The sequence below is a fragment of the Aptenodytes patagonicus genome, chromosome 12 (assembly GCF_965638725.1).
Source record: "Aptenodytes patagonicus chromosome 12, bAptPat1.pri.cur, whole genome shotgun sequence".
Lineage (NCBI taxonomy): Eukaryota > Metazoa > Chordata > Aves > Sphenisciformes > Spheniscidae > Aptenodytes > Aptenodytes patagonicus.
In genome coordinates this window covers 5,391,514-5,411,414 of record NC_134960.1, presented here as the reverse complement: position 1 = coordinate 5,411,414, position 19,901 = coordinate 5,391,514, and the positions used below count along the sequence as shown (strand labels likewise).

The window sequence follows — 19,901 nt, the reverse complement described above, 5'->3', positions numbered from 1 at the left end:
GTTACTGCTTTCTACTTGGTTAATCACCTGTTGCACTGGACAAGCAGATGGTGTGTATCAGCAATAAAGGGAGCCAGTAACTGAGGGTGGGAGTTAATGGAAATAATTAACACTAAGATAGTCTCTGCTGTCTGATCATTAGCCTTTAGTAGGTATTTAGCTGTCTCCTGTTTTTCCTTCTGTGATGCACAAGGCAGGTGTTTAAGTTGTGATTATTTACACACTCTACTTTACATGCATTATATTTGATCTGATTAGAAAAAAAATACTAAATTATGCCAAAACTAATCCATAGCTGTCACTCAAATACTGGATTACCATGTCACTAATTCTGCCATCCTTGCTCTTGTGACTAGTGCTGCCCTTATGACTTCAATGGGATCGGGCCTTAACAGATTTCAATGAGTCTTTTTGCTCAGTGTGAATCAGGAAGCACTTAATCACCCAGCGTATCTGCAAGAGCTTGTGAGGCTCTTCTCGCAGAGCTCCTCTGATGAGTAGAGTAACGCAGACAGTTTGCACTAATGCTGTAGCAACAGAACGAGAGAACTATGACCTGACAGAATCCTTTAAGAACTGTATGATTACAGAAAATGATGGTCCCTATCCAAGAGAATTGTATAGCTTTAAGGTAAGTTTCATCACAGCTGAATCATCAGGGAGCTAATTGTAATCTGAATGTTAATTCTTTGTGCTTGAGTGAGGTATCGCTAAATGCTAAAGTCAGAGAATAAATTACAAGGAATTTTATGTACAAGTGTTAAAACAAGGCTAGTTTCTGGAACTAGAAAAAAAAGGGGGGGCTTTAGCAATACAGGTAGTTAATTATATTTAACTTGAACGAAAGAAGTCAAGTTTACTTCTAAGGTGGTGAGTTGTTAGACTAAAGTGTTCTAAGTATCGTATTTATACAGCCCAATTTTAACTGATTATTTATGTTGGCATCGTAGCATGGATGAAGAATGTCTTTGGTTATTTTTTTATGACCAAACTGGATAGTGCTTTTTAATGTGTTTTAGTTTGAGGGAAGCTGTGTTCAGTAATACGCCTTTGGGCTTCTATGCACTGCATTACAGAAGAAACTATTTCCAAACATAGTCCAACAGAAATTACCGCGTCTGCCTCAAGTGTGGCCTCTTGCTAGTGCAGAAATGTGGAGAAAGATATATCTGAAATTAAAACACAAAAGTAATTTTCTACTCAAAGAGAAAGCTATAATCTGGATAAGTAGCTAAAACAAAATTTACTTTGAATTCATAGTGTGTTTGTTTGATAATGGAGATTCTAAAAGGTCTGTTTTAAGGACCGGTGATGGTGGTAACAGAGAAAGCAATGATCTATACTGGTGGTTTGGAGTAGAATACAATGCTTTTAGGAGAAATGCTAAATATATATTCCATCTTGAACAGCATCAATCTGAGTGGAAATTGCAGTACATCAAATGGGGCCTGTATTAGTGCTCATTTAAAAAAAAAAAAAATCCAACTCTAGCCTTTTCCCTTGTTAAAATACAATTTCTAGGCTGAACTGGTACTAAACTGAAGCAAACTGCTTGCTGGGGCTGAAAGAAAGATGGTGGAGGCTTAGGATAACTTAAGGGGCCTTCCTTACAGCATGAACGGCCTATAAACTGTTGTGCAGATTAACCAGAGGTGGGAACAATGTAGGGTTGGAAAATTAAAAGGCCAGAAAACAGTCTGTGAGAAGCTGATGAAGTTAGGAATGCCACAGTATTCATGGTTTACTTGGGTGAAGCCAGGTGTTTAGGAAGGACAACCACATCAGTGGCTGAAATGGAAATATTTTTATTGGTGCTAAGGTGTAGTATGCCAGTGACTTGGAAATTGTGGATTAAAAAAGAAAGATGTTAATACTGTTTATAATTCATTATTATTGATCTTTAGGACTCTTGGAAGTGGTTTATTAGCATTAATACCATCATAAAGTACCTGTTAAGAGTATGCCTATGGGAGCATAATCCTGTTTTTGCTGAACTAAATGGCAAAGACTTCCTCTCAACGGTAACATGATCAAGACCTACAGAAAGAGGTCATCTACAACAAAATACAAAATTTTGGAAACTGCTGTTGGATTATTTTAGATATCCACAGGGGTATTATTTAATTTCAGAGATCCCTTGGATGGGTGAGTTTGCAGATTTGAAAGGGCAATATTTTCATATTCCTCTTGTGATGCTGAGCATCTGCAGTGGTGAACTAATACTATCAAATCCTTCTGAAAGTTCTTGTTGAGAAATCCGTAAAAGATGGGATTGATACATGTTGAGATCATGGCCACAAGGTGGCATATTGTAAATGCTAGATTATGATTACAGCTCATTAGTGCCTCATAGTTCCAGTCAAAAACAACATTGAATATATTGAGAGGCAACCAGCAAGCTGCAAAAGTCACAACAATTGATATCAACATAATATTAATCCTTTTGTTTTCACTCAGTCTGCTCTCATTCTCTCTCATCCTGTCTATTTTACCATGTCTCCTTCGAAGACACACAAATATCCTGAGATAGCAGATAAAAATAAACCCCAGTGGGAAGCAGTACTGGAAAACCAGCAGACTAGTGGTAAAAATCAGTCGTTCCGTAACAGATGGCCATGCTTCGATGCAAGCAACCTTGTTCTTGTAGAAATCACTATGGAAAGATAGATGTTTGAAGGGTTCATCAGTTAATTGGTGAAATATTAAAAAAGGAATGGCTATTATGAGGGAAAGCCCCCAGATGAAAAGAATTCCCCAGTAAGCATGTGAAATACTAGGCTTCCAGCCACGTGGGTTTACAATTAACTGGTATCTCTCGATAGCAATGAGTACAAGTGAGAAAATGGAGACTGTGACAGATACACTTTGTATGAAAGAACTGATTTTACACATAGCTTCCCCAAATATCCAGTAGTCCATTAAGGTATATGCAACTGTGACAGGAATACACATGATACAGATCAAGACATCTGATAAAGAGAGGTTGGCAATCAAAATGTTGGTAACATTTTGAGCTTCTTTCCGTCTCTTTATTATAATAATCAGGCAAAGATTTCCAAAAATGCCCACTATTGTAACTAATGTGTAGGCTGTAATAAGCAAGAATTCTGCAAGGAAGGAAGGTTGGCATGTGTCAAAGTTTAAAAACTGAGAATAGCTAATGTTTGAGATGGTTTGATTAGACAGAATCTCACTGGGATGCTGAATGGCTTTATCCATCGTGAAGCATCTGCCAACCTATGGACAAAACCTACTATTATTTAGAATATACTTTGTACGGAGCTTTCCAAGGCAATGATTACTACGAGTCTATCTTTGTAGTTGGTGTCCTTGAAGTTTTGAGCAAATCTAATCTAATTAATTATAGCACTGAGAAATCCTGAAAGGAAAAGCCAGTGGTTGAGTATTAGTGGTTTTTGGTGTGTATATGTATATGGATAGAGGTTGATGCTACTTTTCTGAGGTTCTGCACTGACAGTGTTACAGAACTGTAACTGATTGTGATGTATAAGAAATAGCAGTGACAGCTCTGTTTAAACTTGTATGAACATTTTCATGCAAATCCTCCTTTACCAACTGTGGATAAACTTTGCTTTTCAAAATAACATATTTTAAGATCTGTCTCAGCCGAAGATTTAGCAAGGTTTAAAGAATTCCAATGGGGATAATCTGTTGCTTTTTTTATTATCAGAAGAATGAAGAATTGGGTCCTGATATCACATTGCTAGCTTAGACATCACACATATTTTCTCTAGAACTACAAAGCAATGTGAGCTAATACACCAAATCCTTCTGCTTAATCAAAATTATGTGTGCTTGAGCTTAAGTGATATTCAACACCTCTATGAAGGACATCTTTAAGGGAGTTTCCTGTTCTGTTTATACATTAAAGATAGCAGGCCCTTTTCCCTCAATCTAATCTGAGAAAAATGTAAACCAAACAAAGATCACATCTTAGTTACACATACAATTATTTCCATATCGGTAGTTGCCAAAGGTTGTCTCATTTCCCTACACACCGTGTGCTGTTGTACAAGTTTGACAAATGATACCCCCAAAATTTTCTGTGGTTAAATACAACATGTACTCAAGAGACAGAGAGTTGATTCTTCTTGCAGTTCTAACTTAAACAGTTGTCAAGCAAAAATCTGATATTAGTACAATTCTGTTGTTATAAAACTAATATTCTGCTGAACTTAATTCTTCCCATTAATATCCTGATGGGTTTGAATTTATCATTGAATTAAAGTTAATCCTAAATCAAAGGCTCACCAGCTTTCTGGCCAGAAAGAGGCTATGTTTCCAACCTGGAAAAGGAAAAAAGGAGGATGTAAGGGTTACTTTGAAAGATGGATAAATAGGTTCTACACGTAAACCTTTCAAAACCCAGCTCTAACTCAACTCACCTTAATTCCTTTTTGAAGTAGGAATTATTGGAAAACTAGCAGGAAGGAGGTCATTCTTCACCCCTAGTAATAAATACCACAGTGTTGAGAGCCCTGTGGAGAAAGGAGGATGAAGAAGCAGTGGAAAGTTAAAGAGGATGCGCAAAAAGAAGGGATAGGTGGATGTTTTATTATTACTAGAAATAATTTGTTTCTGTGTAGAAGATTTGTCAACCTTTTTACAGAAACTATTGCCATTATTTAGTCATGAAGGAATAAAAAAATGTTTAGTTGCTTGCACGAGATTAAACACCAAATCCAGGGTTAAACTGGGAACTATGATTCTGTAACTGTTTGCCCCCAGGCACCCAAAGAATATTCCAGCTAGAGTTATATCCTCGACTGCTTTATCCTGGTGCTTCTGCATGACATTAGTTTGGGTGCTTCAAATTAAGATTCTGAAAAAAACAAAACCCAATCACCTTTGGAGGATCTATAACCACTCTCATTCTGATTAAAATACACTTTTCAGCTAGTGTAGTCATGTTGGAGTGAGAAGTGGCTGTAGATTTATGTGACTATATGGGGCCCTGATATTCCAAATATGACTTAATTTGTGGTCAGGGGCCAACGTTAAGCCCTGTAGTCTCCCTGAATAACCCGGCTGGCTCGGTTACAGCTATCTGGAGGGAATGGCATAGAAACTTGCGCAATCATGCTGCAAAAGCTATTGAAGTCTAGTGGCTCAGATAGACTTTGTAGTCCCTTGCAGGTGTCCCTACTCCAGTCGGTCAGGAACAAGAGCTATGTACCCTACTGTGTGGGCACCAGCTTGCAAAAACTCTTCTCCTCATACGTCCAGGAGAAATGGAAGGGATCCTGAAGGTAGCACAGTCAGACCCTGCAGAAACCGATGATGTGGCTGGGCAGCAGCACCTTCAGGCAACATATTTCCTGGAATGCACTGTAAACTACTTTTCCCCTGAAGAAGCACTAATTGCCTGGCTGGATTTATCACACAGAAGGATGTGTGTGCTGGAAGGACAAGAGGCCAACCAGTGGTAAATGTTGCCCTGATGAGCTTTGCTGCCAGTTTAGATGTGTAAGGGTCTAAAGTCTGGCTGCTTTATCCCAAGGGTGATCTTCCTCTTTGCACTGCCTGCAGTATTCACCTGACTGGCAGAGATTTGAGCCCTGCCCTTCGGGAAAAGATTGGGTGTTAGCAGGGGATCTGGCTTGGAAGCGAGATACCTTCAAAGACAAGCTCTACTCTTCTCTGCTTTTTACGTTATCAGGAGAAGCTGTGGGGACTCAAAGGACATGAGGCTGAGCCAGGTTTGTAATATTTTATGCGCTATTTGCTATGCTCGCTTATTTATCCATGGTTGCACAACACGGTTTGATAGTGAGTGCTGAATGTCCTCTCCCAAGAATTCAGTGTGGGTGGTAGGGCTTCTTTGGTGCTTTCTACCATTAAAGAAAAGTCCCCGTACTGACCTTGTGATCAGTTCACTCACTACATTAGCTTTTAGCACACTGATCCTCTACATTGTCCTTTTTTCAGGAAAAAGATTAATTTCTTTTCACTGTTTGGTTTGTACTGTGAGTTAAAAAGTGTAGTCTTTAGTACATGTCATTCTGCAAGGCAATTTAAACATTTCCTTGGCAATAAAACAATTACACCTGTCTTTTTTAAACACCTGGAGTATTCATAGCATTAGAAAAATAAGTTTCACTAGTACTTACTGCAGCATGTTGAACTATATTGTAATACATACTGGCATTTTTTAAGCTAGTAAATACTAGCAGAATCAGCACCCTTGAACCACAACTACAGCTGATGTCAGAATTGGATTGAAGTGTTTAATAAGAGAACTAATTCCTTCAATCCCTAATCCATGCATTTTGAAAGAGGTTCTCTACCATAGTGAGAGTTTAACACTACAAGAAATGATAATCCACTTAGCCTAGTTGTTTCATTCCTCTAGGTGCAGAAACATTACTGAAACATGCATAAGCAAAAGAAAGTTAAAAGCATAGTCTAAAATAAAATTAGTTTTAAAAAGGCTTTCTTTCCTAAGTATTTTCTTACCTATGTTAAAGATGCATAGTCCCATCCCTTCAAAGTGACCAGTAAATGTTTTGGTTGCAAACATGGTCTGTTTATTAAGTTCCAAAGTATTGCGCAGATAAAATCTGGAGGAAACTTTCCATGCAATTTTAAATATGATGTACAGAATACAATAATCCTTTAAAAGATATTATTTCAGTAACTTTTACCACAGTTTTATGGATTTTCTGACTTCTTACCTGATGAAAAATTCAAGTCATATCCACACTGCCTTTAACAATTTTTCTTTTCCCTTTTTGAGTTAATTACAAAGCCAGCAAACACATCTCCTTTGTGTATAAAAGAATCCAAAGCAAAGCCATCTGCTGCTAAGGCGATACTTAAACTCTCTTTTCTTCTCTTTCTGAAACAAACCACAGTTCCACAATTTCCAACTGTGACTGGATCCGCCAGTCTGTAGAAAGGCTGCTGAGGAATAAAACAAGCTCTGGAATCAAAGAAGAGGCGAACAGCAATGAGCAGGGAGGAGAAAGGACCAGTAGTCATGGGGATGGTTTTTCCTCCACTGTGCGGCTTCCCTCCGCCCTGTCAAACACCTTATCTTGCAATTTCATTTTTAATTATCTTATCTGTTCTGTAGTGCAAATGTTTTCCCTGTGATGGATTTCATACATAAACATCTGCAGATGGCTTATTGCTTTCTTAACTGAGGGAGATATGACAATACAGTAAACTGCTTAGAAAGAGCATGCACATCCTATTAAGTGTATCACTTGCTCTATTGCAATTAAGATCATCATGTTTTCATTATAAATTGCTATTTTAGCTTATACTCCAGAGATAGAAAAATATTCCTGAAAAGCGAAGCATGGCACATTACACTAGCACATGTTGAAAAGGGGCTTTATTATTATTACTGTTTTGCCAGTAAAAGCCCGTACCTTTTATAGTTGTTTGTTGCTTGTTTATAAAAATCAGCATTCACTAGTACTTACTGCAGCATGTTGAACTATATTGTAATACATACTGGCATTTTTTTAAGCTAATAAATATTAGCAGAATCAGCATATTAAATATTTAGAGTGGACTTTTATGGGATGGGAAAGGAACTGGTCTTTCTTAGGATGTGCTATTTGGTACACTGCTTTTTAAACTCTTGAATTTGTACCTGGGTCCACTCAACCCTAGTATCCCAATCTCTTACGCTGAACCACTCTGTGGCTCTCCAGCACTAGAAAAAGCAGAAGCAATAGAAAATGGGCCAGAGTTAGAATGTGTTTGTGTGGGAACAGCCTCAGGAAAACTAGATGAGAATTCCCTGTTAAATTAGAGAAGTAGAAACTTGCAGACAAAACATTTGAGAGTGTACTGGAGTCTGTCTTACTGTGTCTGTTTTTTTGGAGAGAATGATTTTGAAAAGCAGTAGGACTTTTGGGTTGAGCAAGGCTGATGCTGTACCTAAGGTGCAGGTTAGAACTAATTATCTGAAAATATTGTTAGTTGTCATGCTATTGTATTTGTAGAAAATAGGGGTGGAGGGAGCCTCTGAGATCAGCCAGGCAAACCTCCTGCTTCTAGTATATTTGTGTCTATTCATGATGTATTTGCCTAACCTGTTTTTTAAACATCTGTGGTAATCCTAGATTAGGTAGTCAAGTGCCTAATTTACTGTTAGGAAGACTTCCTTAATGCCTCCCCCTAAAATTTCCTTCACTTTAGTTTAGCCCATTGCTTTTTATTCTAGGTGTGGTCTATGAATTCCGAAATTTTAACCAAAATGCTACAGTCGAGCAACGTGAATATGCTTTTCTAAAACATTTCTAGCACTTGCTGGTTTTGATTATGTCAAAAATACTATAAACCCAAAGCTTTTCCAAAGTACTTTAGAATTTCTGCTTCTGGTTGTAGTGTAACCCAGGAAGTGAATCAAGACCTAAAAATGGAATGTGCTAGATATGCATCAGAACAAGCCATAAAAATGCATTATCTGTTTATAAAGGAAATAAGTCAGTAAAATTAAAAGATGCTCTGATCCTATTTATAAATTTCAAACAAAGGTCAGGTTGCTTATTTATAGAGGCCTCTGTTTCTAATATAACACTGTATGCAGTCCTCCATCCGTGGAAAGACTGAAGTGTTTAACGTGTGATCCCCTTGGTTTTACAGTCCTATCAATCTGCTGCCTTCTGTGGATTTAATTTTGTTGTAACCTGTTGTGAATTAGATCATATCCGACATCAGAGGCTTGTGGGTGTAGCTGCTCTTGGTCTGTTTATGCCTGACGTCAAAGGTATGTATACTAAGTGGAATCTGTGGCTGTGTATGAAGGGATCAAGGTATATTGTTTTCAGCCAAATGCTATAGCGTCTGTTTGCAGAAAAGGTTAATGGATAGCAGAATTGTATTTACTTTATATAAATGATCACGTTATTTCTAAATTGCTCAATATTAAGTGATGGGAAAATAGCCTTTATCAGTAGACATTGATAACTAACTGGAAGGCAGGACTGCAACTGTAGTGAGAAGCAAACTTTATATGTAACCTGGTAACAAAAAGTTAAAATATATTGCAGATAAGACTGCAGTTGGCTTGCCAATGTCAAGTGTAAATTTAGTAACTGCCTTTGTGGGATTTCAGCAGTTCAAAGATGACTGTATCATAGAAAATGGTAGGAGTCTTGATATGATTTTTAACAGTTTTATTATGGATTTCTGTCTCAGTTTGCAAAACAAACAAATGAACAAAACCTCAAAACAATCAGTGTACTGATTCTCGCTCTACTGAATGCCAATCATTATACTGATCATCATTCCAATAAAAGCCTGATCCTAAAAGCTTTCCAGGTATGATATTCATATTGAAATCAATTGGAACATCTTTTCTAAGCACCTGGTTACAGAGCAGCTGGAGGCATGACCTCAACTTGCGTAAATGTTCCCAAACCAGTTTTAAACCAGGTGGCAAGTAATCATTACAAGCGCAGAGCTCAGGGCGCTATCATCTGAACCAGCCAGCTCATAGCTAAGCAGGGTCCATGCCTATGAAGTTCAGTCTCACCTTGATTACAGTGAAGGCATGCTATTACTCTGGCTCCCAGGCTATGGCATACAGACCATGGGCAGTGTGGAAAACCAGGGTAAGTGATTAGGTGTCATAATAAACAGGTTTTCAAACTTTAAGTTTGTAATAACGTCTGTTGCGTTGGCAACAGCCTGTTGGTGAAAAGTTCTCTAGCATATAAGTCCTTTGAGCTCACCTTTTGCTTTGGCATTTACATGATTCCTTGCCCAGCAGGAATCTTTGCTGATGGCTGACCACTCTAAACTCTTGCTTTTACTTAGTTGCCTCTCCCATGTAGCTGTGCAGCGGTCCTTGTTCCTACCTGCTGCGGCCCCCTTCTTCAGAAAGCAAGATTTAGTGGAGATGGATACATACCACTTCTCAGCTTCCTAGGTGAAAGAGTTCTTTAACAGCAGTTTGGCTAAGAGCTGGTTCAGTGACCTGTAACATCTCTGAAGGATCTGGAATATTTCTTCCTAATAAGTATTATTCTCTATAGCACTTCAAAGAGGCACAGAGAAATAAGCAAGAATAATTGGAAATCTCTTATGTTAGTGTCAGATGTGCCAGTTAATGTCAGAAAAGTAAGATAATATGCTGTGATGGAGGAAAAACACGGTCCCTTCACATTTTCCTGTTTCGTGGAGAGATCAACACCCTAGTAAGGTATCTTTAGCAAATGGGTTATAATTTGACCAAACTAGCAACATCTGAAAATCCACCAAGTATGCACTGGAAATACTTCTCCAAAGATCATGCAGATGAAGAAGGATTGATGTATATGTGTAAGTTGAAACACTGCTTCATGATTCAGAATTTTTTTTCTTAATTGGAAAAAATTATCACACAAATCACTCAGGTTCACTACCTGGAGTTTAGGTTTCACTCCTTTACATTGTGCAGCTCTAGAGAATAGCTTTCAATATCCTTGATGCTTCATTCTGGTCTGTACCTCTCAATTAGGTCATGCCTAGAATGAAAAGTCAAGTGTTTTAAAATCTGCTTTAACTTTAAATGCCTTACTTATAATAGCGTATTCATTTTTAAAATTATATCATGCCACGAACTTTCGGCTAATTTCTGGACTTTATTCAGTTGGCATACAATTGAGACGGAGACTGATACACTCTCTGGCTGGAAGGTTAGCATCTTTATTTTTGGGGTCAGCCAAGTTACTTTTCTTACTGAAAAAGAGATAAGAGATGTGAGTAATTGTAATAGGAGCGTGACTGCATTAATTCATATTTTATAATAGTTTCCACTTTCTAAACCCTGATCCAATCCTTTGTAGCTTTCTAGAACTTCTCCAGCTGATGTTTTCCAAGAGTGATCTCTGCCAAAGAATGAATTATTTCAATGGCTCACAGATTTTGGGGGAATATGATCATTTGTATCTCTGTTTTTTTTCCATTATACTGTCTTTTTATAACAACACTGTGAGCACCAAACCCTGCTGTTCTCATGCCATGACATTTTTCACTGTCCTAGTTGTTAATTAAGAAATACTGAAATAATCAGAAGGTTTTTCCTGTTAATCTGTTTCAATTTTCCTGCGTGTTTCAAACTGTAATAACAGTTTTGATTTTCTGAATTAAAATTATGAATTCTAGATTGCTATTTTGTGTCTAGAAAGCCTCACTTTTATACACCACCTCATTTTAAAACTTCTTGAATAACATGGATGTCTTACAGCTAATTTCAGACAGGTACATACTGAACTTCATAGCATAACTCCTCCTGCTGTTTTCAAACAAAGCTAAATGTCAGTCACGCAAAAGCACCACAAAAAACACCCTACTGAGGTTCAGTGGAACAAGAAATAGATGGGGCCTAGGAAGAGCTAAGGGGAAAAGAGCAAGTAGATTTTAATTTTAACTGGAAAATACATAAAGAAAGATTTGCAGATGAAAAAGATCAGAGCGTGGCTGAGATTGCTGCTGGCTCCAGGTCTTCCTTTGGCAAAACTTGTGATCCTGGTCTGTCTTGGACTAAGATGAAGTGAAAGATATACCATCTCACATCTGTCGCAGGATTGCTAGATTCTTTGATCCTTGACAAGAACCTTGACTTTTCAGACTGTATTTTGCTGTCTTACTTTCATCCCATCACTTCAAATTATGACCAGCTCTTATATAAACTTTTAGGAAAGAGAAGAAAGGAAATCATCAATTATGACAGAAGAGTGAAAATATGAAAGAGGCAAAGAGAAATTGAGCTTCAGAGGGAAGAGGAGGGAGGGCAGGTTTTAGGGAAAAATGGTAATCTAAGTCCAAAGAAAAGGATGCAAATTCAATTCTTTGATGACTTTCCGCTTCACCCTTCACGAAGGTGTGTTTCTGTCTTTCAGCACACTCCTCTTACTAAGGGCTCAGGGAAGATTTTGTTCAGTAAGGTGAACTTTTAATACTACTTACTACTACTACTTACTGAAGAAATAGTTCCTGTGGGTTATTCTGTAGTTACCTTTTTATCTGTAGAATATCTTATTTTGCGTTAAGCAAATAAAAGAGAGGGGTAGTGTTTTACTCCTCATCTGAATTTGCACAGGGTAGACGTTTTTATCCTGTAGAGTGTCATGTTCAAACTTTAGGTAGGCAAAAGACTGTCTAGTTTCCTCTCAGTGCATTTTAATCAATCTTTTTCAATGAAAACCCTCTCCCAACCAGTGCTAATTCATGACAGTCTCAAAAGTAAGATCACAGATTTGATGTTTATGCAGATTAAAGTACAAACAGCAGAACAGGGTGGAAGATAAATCTTCTGCCAAAAAAAGCAAGAGCGCTCTCAAGGACAGTTGTATCTCTTTTAAGAAGTTCTTCACACTCGTAGCTAAAGCAAGGGGCCAGGATGGGGAAGTTTGTGGTGTCTTCCAATGAACTGCAAAATTACTCTCTGCCTGGGGTGTTGATTTGGGTAGGAACGAGGCTTCTAAAAGTCTGTTAATATCTCTTTGAAAGGATTAGATCAAAAATCCTTGCCTGAACGTGTGCGGATCTCAGAGTGATCTGGGAGATTATGGTCGAATCCCTTCTATTCCCAACTGTTTCCACCTATGCACATTTAGAAAATCAGGATGAAATCTGTCTATAGCCAGGATGATGTTATTACAGTCTTCAAGGAGCATAACGTCGATGCAGAACTAATTCAGCAAACAGTCTGCATGAAGGAATCCTGGAGGTTTCAAAATGCTTTCCGTCTGTTGAAAGGTAAAACCAGGCCTAAATCTAGAGGATTGCACTATACTAACAAAACGTACTTAAATTCATTAAAAAAATCCAGCTCATAGTTTAAAAAAAAAAAAAAATCAATACCTGTTGACTATGGAAGCCAACCACACCGATATAAACTAGATTAAAGAGGTTGAAACAAATTAAAAGGATATGACTTTGTGTTTATACGAGGGTTTTAGATAATCAAAATATTTATGACTTACAAGAGCTACTTTTGACTCCTTAATGTCCTTCTATTGCCCCGATGCTCTTTTCCAAAACTTCAGTATTCCTTTTCTATCTTAGAAGTTTGGACCCATTAAACAGCATGAGAGAATTATGTTTCTTTAGTGACAAAAATCGCTATAAAGACTTCCTTAATAACTTATTTTGTATCAGATTTTACTCAGAATATTTGGTAACAGGAAGTCTAGTGCTGGAAAGGGACTGTTCAAATGCCTCTGTTTTTTGATCTTTTAAGCAGCGGTGCCCTCCTGTGGACTCTCAGTAGTATGCTTGCTACTGGAGTAACTGGAATTCTTTATGCATGAAACCAATGTGGTTTTCCTTCCTTCTAACACCAACTAAAATATCCCGTGAAGACATTTAACACGGTGCATTATTTGGGCGGTGCCTCTGGTTTGAGAAACGTGTTTTCTTTAGGTGGTGACAGAGGTGGAGCTTTTACCAGTGTTAGAAACTTAAACTGCGCATACAATGAATTTTTATTGTATAGGTTGTTATGTTTTCTTTGTTATCTGTTGAGGCCATAATTAGCTCCTCTTAATTTTTCTTCCTTTTTGCTGTAAATTATTAAGGGTCTATAAAACTCTCGTGGGTTATTTTCTACATGAAAGAGATATTAATTTATTTTGGGAAGGGCCACACAGTTTTTACAATAAGTGGTAGGCAAAATATATTTTTGTATTTCCTGTAATTGTGTGGAGCTTGCAGACGGTCTCTGGGAAGAAGCTTTTTTTTTTTTTTTTTTTTTTTTAAATAGAGTAGGGTGTGTTTGTTTATTTTAAAACCACAAATATTTCAGTGACATTATGGGCACATTCTCTTCTAAAACTAGATAAAATGATTGTGTCTGCTCATGCATTGAGATAAATGGATCTAAACATACGACGTCTTTCCCTGTAAGTGGTTGTCAAACACGGACATTTAATATTCCAGACGTATTAATAAGTAACTCTTAACAGACTTGGCTATAACAGGAAAAAAAAAATTAAGAAAAATCAGATTACTATATTGCAAGTATTAATCCTACTGGTTAATGATAATCATAGCCTTTAAGACTAAAGCATGAAAACTTGGCCCGCTGATAGAAATGAGGCCAGAATTTTACTAGCAGTGTTAATCTCTGGAGTTGACATCATCTGAAGAGGAATAAGGAAGAATCTTTGTGCTGAAATGTTCAGCCTCTCTGGACTTCATCTGGGGCTGTAGTTAACCAACCTTCCAGCACAGTCAATGTTACGCTTCTATCTGCGGGTCTCCAAGGGTGCATTTCCACAGCAGTTGATCTAAATCAGGGGGATGTTGCAGTTCTGCTTCCTCCCTCCTGCCAGCGCCAGCACTCATGGGATCATGCAAAAAACTGTTTCAGAAAGCTGAGGCAGCTAAAAACTAAGCCCTTTTTCATGATAAAATTATTTTTGGCTGTCTCAGTTCTCTTAAGTGGATCGCTGTGTGCTTCCGCAAGCATCAGGGCTGGCGCATGGGAGAAGGCGGGATCCCGTGGCTGGAGGGCTGGAGCACAGCAATCCCAGCGCAGATCACTTCAGACAACCGGGGAACCACATCCTGATACGGTGCCTCATACAAACCTGCAACCACCAGGTCAGGAGGATCGGAATATTCAGTATACGCCTTTACAAAAGGCTCTCGGGATTGCTATTGGAGGGAAAACTTAAACTCTTCTCCCTGAGCAAGGGACCAGTAATGTGTCTGACAGGGGATCCAGGATACAATCTTGCTGGAAACCAGGTGGTCTGATAGTAATTTTTATTAAGCCAGTCCCCAAAACCTCTGTTTTCCAGTATGCTAATCTGGATTTCCCATCTGTGACTCAGGAGGGTAAGGTGACTTGTGGCTGTGAGGTCTGGAGCCAGCGTTCTTGGATGGTGTGGAGAATAAAATAGCACAGACAGGCTTTTGAAAGCCAAGAACTGGGATATAAAACAGGTATTACGCAGGGGACTTCAAGGAAGATTTTTGCAGGTCAAACACTTTCTTTGGAGGTGCAGCTCTTAAGTGTCTGACAAATACTGCAATGGTCAGAAATAATACTCTCAACCTGTGCTAACTGGTAGAGGTAATACGACGCTTTCATAGGGAACAGTGTCCTAAAAAAATCTTGGAAAACGTCTATGGAATTATCGTCATAGATGAGACAAGACAGACCTGCTTTTCGGGTTCTAGTGCCTGAAAAAGCAAAGCAACGGAAGACAAGGAACAGAGCAAACCGGGAGAGGTGCCCGAGCAGAAGAGGAAGAGCTATCATCTGAGTAGAGCCCACAGTGTATTAGCACATACATTTACTTAGCAAAGAAGACGACTGGGTTGAGTACGCTACATACAGGTGCTTCAACACTTCATGAGTTCTTGAGGTTTGCGCTCACTTTAATATATTCGATTACATGGGGTTTTTTTTCAAAGACTGTCTCAGTGTCTAAATGGAAACCTTTATCTCGTTGCGGAAACAATGAACAAGGGAAGAAGCTACCTGAAGAGGTTGTGAAATTGCTTTCACTGAAGATTTTAGAAACCGATTAGACAAGTATCTATGAGGAGGGCTAAGTAAGTTAACATGAGTTTCAGAAACTGTGTGGTGCAGGTGCTAACGTGCCTAGTGAAAAGTGAACTGACCTTTTCTCCTTCAAGGACAAAAATCCACCACAAAAATCGTTCTTAGCACCTAGATAATTTCCAACATGAACCCCAGTGGGTGCAAGGGGAAAAAAAAAAAAAAATCCTGTTTCTGATTAAAAATTCAATGTTGAAAATAATGCTGCAGTCGTCAAGCTGACAATGTTTGAGGTACTATTAAAGTAAAAAAAGAAAAGGAAATACATCTCACTATTAGTCATTTCACAGGGCTTGCACACCCTTGAACAGCTCTAATTATTTCTTTAAGAAAATACCTGCTTTTTAGAGCTAAGGAGAGATTTAAGAGCGAGAAGAGGAGGCAGGGATAGGGTTGGAAAGAGGACTGGGAAAGGGGGGAGGAAACTGTAGCAGGAAAAGCGAGAAAGACGTTGCCTGAGAGAACAGGCTGGGTAGTTGGGAGCGTGTTGGAAAGGGGAAAAGGGACACAAGTGGGGGAAGAAGAGCCAACAAACGCTAAGAGGGAGTAGACGGGAACTGGACAAAACGGAACGGGGAAATCCCCCGAAGGGGGGGGTCGCTGCCCGTCAGGAATATACGGTCCGTGTTGCCGTGAAGCCGGGGAAGGCGAGCGAGCCGAAGGCGATGAAGGTGCAAGGCTGGGGCTGGCCGAGGTGGAGAACGGAATACAACCGGAAGGTAAAGCGAGCCCGGCCGGGCCGGGCCTGGGCCAGCTTTCAGTCAGCGGGTAACCCCTGCTCCCGGCCCCCGCCCGGCAAGGCCGGGCCCTGAGGGGGGCAGCGGCCCCGATCCTCCCCCGCTCGCGGCCCTCAGACGGGGAACAATAGCGAGGCCTGGGCGGAGGGAGGGAGGGGACGAGCGGGGGGCGCCCGGGGCATCGCTCGGGTGACGGGGCGGGGCGGGGGGCGCGCGGCGCGGCCGCCTAACGGTCAGCGTTTCAAACGCTCCCGCGCGAGCTGCCCGCGGACCCTCCGCGCGCTGCCCCCGCCCGCGGGGCGGGGCCGCCGGGGAGAAAGCGCGCGGCCGGGGCGGAGGAGGCCCATTGGCTCACGGCCGCTGGCTTGACGCATTGGCGCAGCCGGAGCCGGTCCCGGTCCCTCCCCTTCTCTCGACGCGCGCAGAGGATGCCCCGCATCACCGGCCGTTACAGCGCGACTCTATTGGCTGTCCGCCGCGTCTGTCACCGGCGGACCCCGGGCCTTTCGCCGACGCGCGGCGGAGGTCGCGCCCTCTGATTAGTCGCCGCGCACGTCGATCGCGGTCGGAGCCCCGCCCCTAAAGGTGAGTCGCGGACGGCTCCGTCGGCGCGCTCTCATTGGCTGCGCTGGCGTGGGGGGCGTGCGCGGCGGCGGGCGGGGCTCCCAGCGTCCCCTTTGTGTGGGCACCAGTCGCCGGCCGAGCTCTTGAGAAGTAGCCGCCGCCATTTTGTGCGTGCCTGTGTTTTCCCCCACCCCCACCCCCCCTTTCTGCGGGAGCGGCGGCAGCCGGGACGCCCCGTCTCTTCTGCTGGTCAGGTGAGGCGAAGCGAAGGCGTTGGGCCAGGCCGAGGGAGCCATCGCCGGCGGCTGCCGCAGCCGTGAGGTCGCGCTGTTCGCAGCAAGCGAGGGGGAAGAGGCGGCAAGACGGAGAAGGGGGGGAAAAAACCTTCAGAGCTGCCCCCCAACAGGAGGAGGAGTCTCGGCGCCAGGCCCAGGCGCAGCCCCGGCACCGGCGGCAGCATGGAGAACTCGCAGCTATGCAAGCTGTTCATCGGCGGCCTGAACGTGCAGACCACGGAGGCCGGGCTGCGGGAGCACTTCGCGGCCTACGGTACCCTCACCGACTGCGTGGTCGTGCTCAACCCGCAGACCAAGCGCTCCCGCTGCTTCGGCTTCGTCACCTACTCGGCGGTGGAGGAGGCCGACGCCGCCATGGCCGCCTCCCCCCACGCCGTGGACGGGAACGCGGTGGAGCTGAAGCGGGCCGTGTCCCGGGAGGACTCGGCCAAACCGGGGGCCCACGCTAAGGTGAAGAAGCTCTTTGTGGGCGGCCTCAAAGGGGACGTAGGCGAAGGGGACCTGGTGCAGCATTTCAGCCAGTTCGGCCCCGTGGAGAAGGCCGAGATCATCGCCGACAAACAGAGCGGGAAGAAGCGCGGCTTCGGCTTCGTCTATTTCCAGAACCACGACGCCGCCGACAAGGCGGCCGTGGTCAAGTTCCACCCGATCCAGGGCCACCGCGTGGAGGTTAAGAAGGCCGTGCCCAAGGAGGACATCCAGTCGGGCGGGGGAGGCGGCGGCTCTTCCAGGCCCTCCCGGGGAGGCAGAGGAGGAGGAAGGGGTCGGGGCGGCGGCGGATCCGGCAACCGGGATCACAACGGCCTTTCCAAAGGAGGCGGCGGTTACAATAGCTACGGCGGCTACGGTGGAGGAGGCGGCGGCGGTTACGGCTCCTATGGCAGCGGCTCCTACGGAGGCGGCGGCGGAGGGGGAGGCGGCGACTACGGCAACGGGTACGGCGGGTTCGGCAGCTACAGCCAGCACCAGTCCTCCTACGGCCCCATGAAGAGCGGCGGAGGAGGTGGAGGAGGGGGCGGCAGCTGGGGGGGCCGCAGTAACAGTGGACCGTACAGAGGAGGCTATGGTGGGGGAGGCTACGGGGGCGGCTCTTTCTGAGCTGGAGCGCCCATACGCATTGGGGGTGGCGTGGAGAGCCCTCCCTTTGATACGGGGCAGCTTCTAAATGGTTTCTCCCCTCATTCGCCGAAGGGCAGCTCCTTTTAAATGCCTCCCTGCTGTGGGAGCAGCTCCTAAATGCCCCCTGGGGGTCGCCTCTGCTGCCTGTGCCACTTCTTTCTCTCTGAAGATGGACTGGGCCCCACATACACATACTTTGTGTTACAGTCATTGATGGACTCTATTTTTTTATTATTACTTGGACCTTGGTCGTTTTTATACTAGCAACGAAAAATGTCTTGTTTTAATTTGTTTTTTGGGGGTATGGGGTGGGAAGTGTCTCGCTGATCTGGAGTAAAAACTGGGGAGGGTTATGGGGGAATTTCCTTTGTTGTAAGGACTCGATACCTGGCTACTACATTTTTTTCTACAAAATCTACTCGGATCCCATGACTGAAATTAACATTTCTGTAAAGGAGGAAAAAATCGTTTTTACGTTTTTTATTTTTTAAATAAATCATTGTGTTCATTGACCTTTACATGTCTAATTTTTTTTCCTAGGATCCATTCCGTACGGTTTTAAGGCTTTTCTAGGTTTGAAGCAAGTGTTCCTCTGCTTTAAAATCTGTGTACTTAGAGTAAATATTTTATTGCCAGTAAAGGTCCTGATTGACTTTTTTGCTACCCCCCTAGTGGATTTATTGGTTTTCAAACACTCGACAGAGAAATTTTTGAAGTACTAATCCGTGGATGTGGTCTGTTTTTTAAATATTCGTTCTCACTTTACACAGTTTGTGTGCATCCACCATCTTGTACTAGGCAGTTTGACGTGCTGACATGGTTGGTCGATTTTTTCTATAGGACTTTTCCATCGACGTATGTACTGTGTAGTTTTGAAGAAATAGTTTGTGTTAAGCATGTGCTTCATTCATATAAAATGTTCAGAATTTCCAATTGCTTAGTTTCACGTCCTCTTATCGGTTTGTCTGTGTATGATTCCTTCCAGGAAAGGGTCGGCATTTATCCCTTCTATTAAACGCATACTTGTTTTCATAGTACCGGGTTAACAGACTTTTCACTCTGAACTATTGTCCTTCGTTAAAGTTCCCCGAGAATCTCTCGCAGCACCACCTACCGACAGGATGGCAGCCCCCTTGCTGCAGGCTTCGTTACAGCAGGAGTAAAATTGGTTCGCTAACAATTGTACTAGACTTTGGAAAGTTATTTTATGCCACTAGATGACTGGTGTAGAATGCAATGACATCTGCATGTGAATAAAGATGGGCTCCGTGAGTACTGACTGGGAAAAAGGAATGGATTTGCAATACCTGCCTCAGCACGTATTTCTTTTTTTTTTTTTTTTTAAATAATTGCAATTGCCCATATTTCAAAAAGTGATAATCTAAACTACGTGGGCAAAGTGCTATGATAAATGAGCCAGCTAAGTGTACCAGTAACATAGGTGCCAGTTGTAAAGCAAAAATATCTGTGTAGTCTGCTTGATTAACAAATGTATATTTGTAGCCCTTTCACGCAATAGAATTAAAGTTTGTTGTTTATTAAAAAGCATAATGTTTTAGGGGAAAACTGCCTTCCTGCATAGAAATATAGAATAGCAACGTTTATGGGTTTATGGATATCAAATAAAGATTTGAATTCCTTATATGC

At 42.0% G+C, this 19,901-nt stretch overlaps 2 protein-coding genes across 2 annotated transcripts; one reads left to right on the top strand and one right to left on the bottom strand.

Moving 5' to 3' along the window:
* Positions 1-2,077: 2,077 nt before the first annotated feature.
* On the bottom strand, positions 2,078-3,280 carry LOC143166158 (neuropeptide Y receptor type 6-like). Its single transcript, XM_076350295.1, has one exon. The coding sequence runs from the start codon at positions 3,217-3,219 to the stop codon at positions 2,098-2,100; it is 1,122 nt and encodes a 373-aa protein (XP_076206410.1). The 5' UTR covers positions 3,220-3,280; the 3' UTR covers positions 2,078-2,097.
* A 13,734-nt stretch (positions 3,281-17,014) lies between these two features.
* HNRNPA0 (heterogeneous nuclear ribonucleoprotein A0) lies at positions 17,015-19,896 on the top strand. The gene has a single exon (XM_076349841.1). The coding sequence runs from the start codon at positions 17,298-17,300 to the stop codon at positions 18,231-18,233; it is 936 nt and encodes a 311-aa protein (XP_076205956.1). The 5' UTR covers positions 17,015-17,297; the 3' UTR covers positions 18,234-19,896.
* Positions 19,897-19,901: the final 5 nt, after the last annotated feature.